This window comes from Stigmatopora nigra, chromosome 10 (assembly GCF_051989575.1).
Source record: "Stigmatopora nigra isolate UIUO_SnigA chromosome 10, RoL_Snig_1.1, whole genome shotgun sequence".
Classification (NCBI taxonomy): domain Eukaryota; kingdom Metazoa; phylum Chordata; class Actinopteri; order Syngnathiformes; family Syngnathidae; genus Stigmatopora; species Stigmatopora nigra.
Window position 1 is genome coordinate 7,946,462 of NC_135517.1, and position 11,743 is coordinate 7,958,204.

General features: G+C 41.5%; 1 protein-coding gene across 4 annotated transcripts; it reads right to left on the bottom strand.

Annotated features, from left to right (window-relative positions):
* Positions 1–215: 215 nt before the first annotated feature.
* LOC144203439 (PHD finger protein 20-like) lies at positions 216–11,410 on the bottom strand. 4 transcript variants are annotated; one of them, XM_077726883.1, is made up of 17 exons: positions 11,246–11,410; positions 9,546–9,652; positions 7,409–7,574; positions 7,046–7,130; positions 6,850–6,926; positions 6,218–6,776; positions 6,057–6,107; positions 5,685–5,954; positions 5,385–5,576; positions 4,909–5,004; positions 3,996–4,151; positions 3,198–3,376; positions 3,018–3,117; positions 2,284–2,479; positions 1,765–2,197; positions 1,508–1,688; positions 216–1,357 (listed from the first exon to the last, which is right to left on the bottom strand). In XM_077726883.1, exons 2-17 carry the CDS (start codon positions 9,626–9,628, stop codon positions 1,215–1,217), a joined length of 2,967 nt encoding a protein of 988 aa, XP_077583009.1. In that variant the 5' UTR covers positions 9,629–9,652; positions 11,246–11,410; the 3' UTR covers positions 216–1,214. The 4 variants fall into 4 exon arrangements, with proteins under 4 accessions (XP_077583009.1, XP_077583008.1, XP_077583010.1 ...); XM_077726882.1 differs by lacking the exon at positions 11,246–11,410 and adding an exon at positions 10,460–10,720; XM_077726884.1 differs by lacking the exon at positions 11,246–11,410 and adding an exon at positions 10,217–10,359.
* Between the last annotated feature and the right edge of the window lie 333 nt (positions 11,411–11,743).

Consider the following 11,743-nt stretch of genomic DNA (forward strand, 5'->3'; position numbering starts at 1 on the left):
TCCCGTTGATATTCTCCAACTCGGAAAGCATTTACTCACAGACTGCTGCCCCCAATTTTTTATCCGATTGTGTAAGAGACCAAATCGGCTAAGAATGCCGCGCTACATCAAAACTGCGAATGATGACGCAACCTCAATTTAGTGAGTGTCGCCAGCTAGATAAACGGGCCAAGAGATTTGGGAGCAAAATCCCTGTGGAATACGGACACTATGCATTATGGTTAATGATGCTGATCTTTTATTCATGTACCAAGTTTTTTTTCCTTGCATTGTTCAACATTTTCCCTGCTCTAAGCCAGACAGTACAGTAGCATGGATCTATGTATATGGAGAAGAGAATGTTGTCCATCCGGTAAGATGAACACATTTAGATGCACATATTTACAAAGTATTGTAAAGAAAAAGATGGAAAATGGAACAAAAGAACACTGTCAAAAGAGGAGCTTGTCATGGGTAAGAGCATAAGATCCAAGTTAAGGGGTGGTGGGGATGCAGATGCAGTCCATATTGAATATGCAGTGAAACCTTTAGGAGCTGCTGCAACCATGGGGGGGACAGTATTAATATGAAAGAATTGAAAACCAAATAAAGACGAACATTTTGTAGAGAAGCGCTACCATTTAAGAGCAAACACAATTCACGCTAGTCAGCGTTTCAAAAGCTGTGAAAAATAAAAAAGAGGAACCTTTGATTGAAGACAAAAATAACTTTACAGTATAGAAGAAAATACAAAACTCCAAGAAATAAGTTTGTCAAGACTGCTTGTAAAGTGCCATTACATACTGGGTGTCATCAAGGGATCAAGCCATTTCCTAACAGGATGAGTTAAAACAAACGAATGGAGCAACAAACGTACTACGTCTATACGTATAATGAACATGGTTGAAAAATAGTCTGGTATTTGTTTAACTGCGAGCTGAATATAAAGCTAGCGTGTAATGCACTACACGTATGCGCTGAGAGAAACACAAGCCACCTTGAGCTGAACAGGCCGACAAAAGGCATCAAGTTGCATGGGAGCCATGGGGCCGTCTTCTGGTCCACCACAAGGACTTTCTCCTGGATTCACGAGGTTACTTATTGTGTTTAATCCTGATTTGTAATGCTGACTACACAGAACCCTTAAAAGGAGAAACCGCTGCAGACATCAGGCCAGTCTTGCGTTGCCAAGAACAGGCAGATTTTCAACTACGTACTCCTGTTCTGTGCTGCCCTCATGTGGAGCTCAATAGGGTGAGCTGATGCAGCTTTCCCAGCTGTGACATCAGCCGCTTCATGCGGTGTTTGAGCTGAGGCAGTCGGGCCAGAGGGTCTGGAGGTTCCAGCTCCCCCGTATAGTCCAACCAACTCTCCAGCACTAAATATAAACACAAAACAAATTAGGGCTATAATAATGAGAATTAAAAATGCAGATGAGAAAAAAATTGTAAATACAACTTTGGGTATACAGAAACGATGTGAATCCAAAGTTCTCAAAAATCCCAGTAAGTTCATAGCAAAGACTTACCATCTAACTCTCGCTCAAGAAAGTCCATCCTGTGCGAAACCTCGTCTTGAACCGCATCGATGTGATCCAGCAAGTTGATCTGCCACTGTTGGTGTTGCTTGCAGTCATCAGCAGTTTCTTCCGAAAGACTCCAAACCTCTTTCTTTATTTCCACATCTGACCACGAACCTCCAGACGTAGCCTAGAGTAATATATTGACTATGGAGTCAAGTGTCACTTCAAATGAGCACAATTGCAATTGACTGCAATGAACAAACCTTGCTGTCCACGCTGATCGATTTAGGTTTGTCCGTCTCTAACAGGCCGCCGAAGCGCTGCTCACGCTCCAGTAGTTCTTCAGTGCTTCTCATACTGTCCTCCAGCTCGGAGGCCTGTCTGGTTTCAACCACCAGCCTCTGCTCCACTGCTGGATAGTAGGCCCGTGGTTTTTGGTAGCAGTGTTCGCTGGTGATGTAAGAGTCCTGAAATGAAGGGAACGGGGACGAGGAGCAGGACGACGTGGTGGCAGCGGCCCGGCTGAGCTTCTCCAGGGCGTTGGACATTAAAATCTCGCCCCGACTCATGTCTTCATCGGGAGTGACGGGAGAGGGAGTCGCGTCGCTGCCCCGATAAAAATTGGAGTAGGTTGGTGGCCTGGCAGCTCTCTTCCAAGGTTGCCGCCACAACTTCAGGTCGGGATGCGTGTTCTTACTTTGAAGCAGAAAAATACAGAGATATAGAACAAAAAAACACAAAGATGTCTTTTAGCGGAAAACGTGCAGTTTCCTCGGACTCACTGTAAAATGTTTAACTTCAGCTGCAGTCCATTGAGGATCTCAACCACATGGTGTACATCTCCCAGCAGCTGGTGTGTGGTAGTGATTTTCTTGGCATTTTGGTGGGAGTAGTTTTCTTCCACAAACGACAGGCCGTACATGTGGCCACTGCTCAACCATTCACGGTCATACCAGTAACGCAGACTCTGCCTCTGGCCTGGAATTAAACAAAGTACATTTCTGTCAAACATGTTAAACATTGAAAAAAAAAGAATATACTTCAACAATTTCTTGTTTCAATTAGCCATGCGGATTTCACTTGCCCCCTCAAAATCAAATTAGGCTAAAAATATCCGCTTAGTTCCGAGTATAACCCCTCTGTATTACGATGCATTTACACTGGACGAGCGATGAACACGAAGCCAAATGTTTTCTGATTCTGAAATAGAACTACAAGACCAGTCAACATATTAGGTTAAAATTGCAAAATTATGAGAAGTCATATATTCTAATGTCACAAGAGAAACCTAATATTAAAAGATTAAAATCGTAATATTACGAGATCAAAGTCGTTTTATGCATATTTTTGCATTAGGCAAACCAGAGGTGGGTTTGGGTGTGCGGACTTCCCGGTTTTGGTCACTTATATGACGAGCCTTTTGGTGAAGGGGGCACTGTGAGAAACACATCTGTTTCAATGGAGCATTGCTGACTGAAACAATACCAAAGCATAGTAACTCAAAATGTCCTCTCACCTGGAGGGTCTCTGCAAATATAACAAGCATATTTATCTGGAATATTGTCCTCCAGCAAGCCCATGCAGGTACCATGCTGCCAACATAAGCATTCTTCACACTGAAGAACAGAATAAAAACCATCAAAATCTCAAGTAAATTCAGAAAAATACATGCATTTTTAGAAGAACGAATATAAACCTGGATCATGAATTCATTCTCCTCTTCCACCTCGCAGATGCATCGTACGATTTCTTGTTCATCCCCATTGGCGCCGCAGTCCAGGCTCTGGGGCGGGCTGGTCACATCTATGTCTAGCCCGTAGTCTTCGTCACTCCACCCACAGCTGTCAGTGGACCAATCACTAAAGCTATCGTCGTCTACGGATTTCAGGACACAGCCAGGATTAAATGTCAGTAAATGCAAAACAACAACAAAAAGGTATGTTAAAGTTTCAGCATGCTGACTAAGTTTGAAGATTTTCCTCCATAAATCATTTCACATGGATCAATAATTTTATCTACATATATCATGGAGTAGTAAAAAATTATACCATATTCTTCGCACTATAAGTTACATTAGGGGGTAGTCTATCGAACAGAGTGCACAAACATCTGATTATTTGAAATGTGACTGTAGGTAATACAAGCATGTGTGTATTTTGTGGAGCCTGCAGCCAGCTTTTCCTGTTTTGACACATACTGGCCGGCGGTATGCAAGTTGCCTCCAGCATTATTTTCTGTGTTTTAACACTATTGTCTCTGTCATCATAGTTAAGAAATTGCCATTTACATATTTAGATTTAAGCAACCATGTGAAGGCATGTATCCTAAAACTTCCTTCTTCCTTTAACAAGTTTGGTCTGTGATACATCAGCAACATTAAGAAGACACAGATGACTACAGCATAAAACAGGACAGGAGCGAAAGCCTTAACGGTCTCACACACACACACACACACACATACTGCACAAACAAACGCCCAATAACAGATACCCACCATCCACATTTATCTCCACCGAGTCGCTGTATCCAGGCCTGCTGCGGTAGGCCTCACGCTTGTAATTGTGCGAGGGGGGGTGTTTGAATGGCATATTCAATTTGGGTGGAGGGCACAGTACTGAGAAGTCAATATTCTCCTCACTACCAGTGCAGTCTGTTAATACAGGGGAAGGGGAAGCAGATGTAGAACAAGTTGGAACATTTATTTCATTTGACACATAATTTTGTCCGTTAGGGGGAGACAAACATTTTTGGAACACAGGATCAAATGAAGAGCAGTTTGGGGACACGGTTTGTTTTAAGATTGTGAAAAAGGGTTGTCAGTACAATGCAGTACAGGGACACCACCGCAAACTACAACCACAATCATGAACACAAATGAAGAATAACTCGCCGACAGCACTGATCACCCAGGGAAATTGGACATTTAACATTATCTTTGGTTTAATGCTATTTCATTGGGTTGGAGAATATTGACAGTGGATTTTTTCTTCTTTTGTTCCTGCAACTGTAACTATAAATTTGCTGTTCGTAATTTTCAGATTTTATTGACAAATCTCCACTTTGTGCGTACAAACTACGCCAACTATACAGATGATAGTTTTAGACGGTGTTCAGGTTAGTTATTGTAAACGTACCAATACAATCTATTTTAAAAATCACCACTGTAGAAGATTTGTCATTAAATTAATTATACCACATATGGACGTGATATTAATTATTGGGTTGGCCTAATTGGCCCAGTAGCAGATGTAACACTTCTCCCACACACAGAAAGTCTCAGCAAGCGAAAAGGACAAAAATGGAAGGCTTCATACTTTGCAGCCAAGCCACTTTCAAAATGTAACACTGAGTGCACATGCAAAGCAACAGCAAAGCAATAGGTCTTGATGGGCACAATCCCTGCTTACCAGACGGGGCCTTTTTCTTTTTCTTCCTCTTCTTAAGTTTAATGCGAAGGAAGTCTTTCTGTTTGAGTTTTTCTTTTGTTCGCTCTTTTACAGGACCTGTAAAATTGACAGATTTGAAATTCATCATTAGAGCATTCCCCCGCCACAGCAATGATCAATGAGCAATCATTGTTGAGATGGTGGTAGAATACTCCATTAAAGGGACAGTACACCAAGTATAATGGAGATAGCTTCCAATGAAGTCTTTTCTCAAATTATACAAGTATGAAAGCCATACATTTATTACAAGTTTGATCATGAAGGAAATAATTGATTCCTTTTTCCCAGGCTGAACATGGCAAAGGTGTTCTCTATCCCTTTAAAGCACTCAACCCAAGTAGCCCATCACTAGTATGCAAGGGAAGACTGCCACAGCACTCCTACAAAAGGCAGCCATTTATACATGATAGACTTCTCAAATGGGAATTGTTACTGACCAACGTCAAAGGTGCACTTGTCTGAATCTTTATCCTGCTGTTGACACCCATTTCTATCCAGCTGGTTCTCTTTGGTTTTCTCCCTAAGGAGCAACCTCTGCTGATGACCATGCGAGCTGATTGCAGAGGGGGCCGATGTGCGCCTGCCCGGACCCTTTATTTCACCCCGATTGGCCGCAGCAGCTACTGTGTCTGCAAATCAAAATAAAACACACCCATAATAATAATCACACCATCTATAAGTTCCCTATAAACAAAAAAAAGCTCATTCGGAAAAGATGAATCTAGAGCAAAACTCACGCATCGACGCAGAAATAGTTCGCCTCCTCTTTGGACCGTCCGAACCAGGGCCAGTAACTTGTTTCTCTGATGACCTGCCGGGGCCGCTTCTCGTGGGACTGCAATCGGCCTCCAATGGCTGCTCCTCACCGTGGTAATATTTCATGTGGTAATGAAGCAGCTTGGCCTTACGGAATGACTTGATACAGCCGGTGACATTACATTTGAAGGGGTTATGGTCCAGGTTGATGGAAAGTACAGGAGGTGGTTGGTTTTTGATGACTCTGTACACTTAATGAATGAAGGGGATGATGAATTGATTGTGAGTGAGATTCTCCACTAAAAATGCAGACAATTGCTCCTTTAGCAAATAAAAAAAAAAAGAGCACTTACGTGGTTCTCTGCTGAATCTGTTAGGATTATGGAAACCTTGCTTCCTTACAGCTGTCAAAAGCAGGAAATATACATTAATGTTTTTTTTGGGGCACTCATTATAAAATCCCATTGGAAATGTTTGCCGGTGCTTTCTTCACTTTGTAACTTGACAGACTTACACTTCACAGGATTAGGCAGAGGGGGCATGGCAGGCTGCAAGCTCTCCGATTCGAGATTTGGTTTCTGCTCCAACTCTTCACCGGATTCTGTGGTTGTCTTTTCTGGCTGATTGGGCACCTCTGTGTATGGCTTTGTTGAGTTAGTGTATGGCTGCGTTGCATTCACATCAATTTCCTCATTCTCTTCTTCCTTTTTCACATCTCCATTTATATGACCATTTTCATCATGTTGCTTATTTGAGTCTTTTGTGCCATTTGTAAGTTGGCAGCCATCTTCTGCGTCATTGGGCTTCTTTGACGCTGGCTGTCCTAATTTTTCTTCTCCCTTTATCAGAGTGGACGAAGCCTCCAGTTTACCATTTGTTCTCTTGTTTTTCCCATTGACCATCCTTGCTTCTTGCTCCTCATCTTCACTGTTGCTGTCATTCTCCTGGTCAGAGGTGCTGCGTCTGGCTCGCTTGTTCCTGGGATCACCGTTCACTGGAGGCCTGCGGTCTTTGCGGTTTGGGACTCGCCTAACCATGTTTCTCTCCGAACTCCGATATCTGCCTCCTCGTCTCTATTTGTGGGGAAACAAAAGTGTTGAGAAGAGTCGAGGAGCAACCTAAAATGGAATTATATTTGACACTTACCTCTTTAATAAAAGGTTTCACGTGTATTCCTTTCACTGTCTGAATGACGCCATCAAAGAACTTCACAGTGTAAGAAACTAAAAAGGAATGGGAAAGGGAATGCTTTTGTTTGATAGTTTAAAGATTTTACTTAAAAACAGTACCTTTACAACACAAATATTCAACATAAAACTGATGTACATTTCAATTTGCTTACCATCTTTATTGACAGAGATTACTTTAGCAGGATAAAAACGGCAATCAGACCAGCTTGCCAGGACCTTGTCGTTCACTTGAAAACCCTGCAAAAAAGACAAATATTTCATTGCCAGCAAACATTACTGGTTACAACCAAAGAACTAAAATTAGGGATGAAATGGCTCTTTACTCATGTTCTTATCTCTCAAAAAAAAAAGACAGCACAATATATGAAAAATATATATAATCGACTTTGTTTTTCTTTGTAAAACAAGCAATGTGAGCCAACATATTTGGCAGGGAGACAATATCTTGTACGTCAATATCAAAAGGAAAAAAAATATTTAAAAAAAATAAAAATGAAAAAAAGTCTTGGGCTTACAGGTACGTCGTCCTGCAGGCCTTGGCGCCTCAGTTGGACCCTTTCTAGAGGTCTCAGGTAGGGACTTGTCCACTCAAACCACTCGTCATAACGATGACTCCACTGACGATAATGAACTAGTACTTTCTCATCGTCGTAATCAATCTTCTCTATGTTGGCAGCATACCTATGGAGCATCAAAAGTAGTTAAGGCAATATTTGTTTTGTAGCACAAGCTGCAAGGTAAAGAACAGTGCTGGTTACAGAAAGAAATGATCACAGTCAAGTTAGGTCAAATAGGGTTCTGTACTTCATGAAATAATATTTTGAGGATTAATCCCTCAAACATTTATCACGGCCAACATAGGGAAGGGTATTGCTCTCAGCCAAAAGTTATGCTCTGGCCAATCTCAAATGCTTGCTTTGGTGCTTTTTGTGCGTGGGGAACTTTACCCAGCCTCTTTGACAATTGTGAGTGTTCCATTACATACCAACAAATGCTGAGTGAGTCAGCGTGCACTTGGAGTGCATTTACAAGTGCATCTCTGAACAAAAAGTGCCTATTCAGGCATTTTAAAGAGAGAGATTGTGGAAAATATTCATTTTCCCTGGTCCTCTGTGTTTAACCATTTTGACCAATGGGAGGCCATAGAGCCGCGTAGAGCAGCAATGTTAGTAGCATGCCATAGTAGAAGAAGAAAATATTAGTCCTGTCACAGCTCAGTATTCATAACTTGTTTTGGAGGCAAACAAAGAACACTGCTTTTTGTGTTATAGTTTGTCTATGAACCTGCAGCATTTATTTCATGGGTGTGGCTTATATTCAGGTGGATTAAATCGCCCGAAAAAAAAAATAATTACCCCAATCATACAGAATCGATCATTTTCAGCAAAACAATTTTAAACTCAAGATAAGAACAAGCTTTTGATGTATTAGTTATATACATTCCCCAATGAAGATAGAAAAGGACAAAAATGAACAAACAAACTTGTTAACAAATGCCACATTTTTCCTTCAGTTTCTTCTTGGTTATGTGCCCATTAGGAGACATGTCAGAGTAAAAAGTTGTGCAAACACTCATTGCACAACTGCTCGCGATGACTTTTCCACAGAAGTCTCAATCAATGAAACCTTTATATTTTTATTTCAGCACGTTTCAAGCACACAACACAAGTACTTTCCATAAGCAAACGAGAGCCAAGGCAGACCAGATCCCATATTTGCATACTAACAGAAATGTTTTGCTTTTTAATGGACATATGTATATGTATTTTAGAAAAATAACATAAAAAAAGCAAACAAGTGGACCCCTCCTCTCAAAGTCTATAATATACAATTTCTAAAACTACTACAGTAATCCCTTGAATATCGCGGTTAATATAGACCGGACATGGCCGCTATAATCAAAAGATTGCCAAGTAGGGTCACCCCTATTATAACCCATTTTTTCAGCACCTACAAATCCACTGTATTCTCAGAGGGCCCAATGTAATTAATGTTAGGAATAATACAACCCTACTACCTTTAACAGTTCATAATTATCAATCACATAAAATTTTGACTTTCTCCAACCAATGCACAACCTATAAAGCTATTTTCCCCACAAAGATCCGGGCTCTTCAACGGCGATCGAGGCCGGGAATGACGCAATGAATTCAACGTGGGCATGTTTTATAGTAGAAAATGGGAGCGGTAGACTCAATAATGACTCAATCACAAATGAAACATTAAAACAAACCAATTCTTATTTTAGTCTTTGATGTGCTTCATACCGATCTGTGAACATTTTTCTTTGAATGAAACCGCCCCCTGTAGAACCAAGAACTGTTAAGCCTATACATATATATCACTACTTTTCCCTAAATTCTAGAAGGCATGCTTCGTATTGGCAAGTGAGGAAATTGTTCTAAATTGCAGAATTTGTCTCCTTCAATGTCAACAATGCATGTGCAGATCAAGTAGCATTTTTTTTAAACCCAAAACAATTTTATTTACCTGATGTATGAGAACAACCAAAGCCAGCGAAAATATTCTTTTAAGGATTCAATATACTTTAGACTACAACAACTAAATATAGTCACAAGGAGGAAATAAAGGAAAGGTAAAAGTGAAGAAGAGTTTCAAGGATGGAAAGGAATGAATGAGGCCATGACTCACCAGTTTTTGAGGCTATCTCTGGCCTCAAGCTGAGCTCCCACCTCAAATGTTATCCCTCTTCTGTTAGGGGGCGTCTTATTCATACTGCCCACATCAAGGCTCTCTTCCTGTACACACGATAAACATACATCAACCCATGAAGGAACTACTCAAAAGCTATACTACTACTCGTGATTTTTACTATTTCGAATTTTCACTACCACAGCATCCCAACTAAGCATCCTCTGTGCGTGTTTGGTAGAACCGTGACAAAACACACAACCTTGGAAGATGATGCAAGGGGGAAATATCAAACTAGGGTGAGCCAGGCCGCTTGAATGGTAATGAAATGAGTCCATTTATTCTGGCTAGGATTCAGTAAAAGCATTCCTGCACCTTTATCAAAGAACTTAACTCAAAGGTCATAGCCAACCACACAAAATGAATTAATTAACAGTGACTATGTGACAGTTGACCACACAGCCATGAGACCATAAGACTCTTGTCTGGATTGTTTGAAAACAAGATTATGGCGAGACGATCAGACAAAAAGAGCCACTAGTTACAGTCGGTCAGTATAAAAGGCTTGATCAAGGTTCGCCTTGAGTGGACAGGACCAAGCAATGAATGCAAATATTATTAGATATATTATATCCAAATAGGCATACCAAGGGATATAAAAAAGGTCTTACTTGGGGCCGCGCAATCGGCCATCTCTGCAGTGCAATCTACAAACCGGATATGTTCACGTCTCAGCCCACGTGCTTTCTGAGCAGCCGATCCCAACATCAGACACAATGGGAAACAATGGGAACCGGTACACTACGTGGCCGACGATCCGTGTCGGAAACCGTCCATCTAATATTACGTGACACTCGAAAAGTGTTCAAACACAAACATAGCAATCGAAACGGGTGGGTGCGTTTTATGCTCACATCAAGGACATAGAGTTCCAAAGCAGACACAGGAAACGAGACTTGGGGGATGCCGCGACCACTCCAAGACGCGATGACAGCTTCAAAACGACTCATTTCACTAGAAATCCGTTCAAAATTATTCATGTATAATTAATGTCATCGTGCCATTCTACACAACCGCGACACTCTGCATGCATGGTTATATATCATCACGTTTAAAAACATAAAACTTTAAGCATGTAATTGAACAAAAATGGGGTTTTATTTTGTGCACACTTGCTCGTTTTATCGATTTTCAAACGGCACCATCGCGTCTTGACACTTTATTGAACAGTAAGTCGTGTTTTATAACGAGTAGGCGTAGCGCGAAAACCCTTGTCCCACGTCAAGATGAACGCAAAGCCAATTGGTGGAAGGAGTCTTACGTGGGCGGGGAGAAGCATTTTGATTGGCCAAGCGGTTGTCACTCAGGTTAGCGCGCTGGGGCCTCGCGCTAGGCCTTCACTTCTCCATACTTTTCTCCGTTGGAGAGCGGCGGCGTGGGAACACAAAGCATTTAAGTTCCTCAACTACAACAGCATTCAGCCCCCTCAAATGAGCCAAACGGACAGCGGGATGATAATACATCTCGGCGGAGACAAAAACCACACAACACCGATAGCCTTAATAAACGTTGGGTTACCTACTTCGTCACATTTGTTTTGAACTCAAAAAGCCGACATGCGGCACCACGCCAGCTACGATGTTGATGCGTGGTGTATTTAGGCACTTAGGTGCGACGAGGACATGGTTTGGGAATCTTACCTGTTCCCCAGTCACCTTTAGTCCGGTTTGGTATCAAATATGGAACAAAATCCTTTCGAAAACAGGTACCGTCGCCTCCGCCTGTCTGCTTCACGGACCACGCAGTTGAATTTCTCAGTTGCATTCACCACCGGCGCGGGCTGCGTGGAGCAAGTGTGCGCATGTGCGTACAACATTCGTCGCGTCATGGTCTTTTTTTTGGGATGGTTCACAAAATTGCATTTTTTCCCTATTTAGCCCAGGTTAAATTTCCAGTATCATATTCTGTTATAATGAACATTTTACGATATACAATTTAGTTTAACACTTTACAGATCGAGACTATTGGTGGTCATTTAAAATTTAACCCCATAAATACCAGGCTTCAACAAACGTTTCTCATGACTGATGTCCACAATTGGACAATTAGTCAAAATTATTATTAATTCATCAATGGACGTCCAATCCACTTGAAGTGGGAGGTTTGGCAGCCAATTAACACATTTTCCCTCGTTGCCA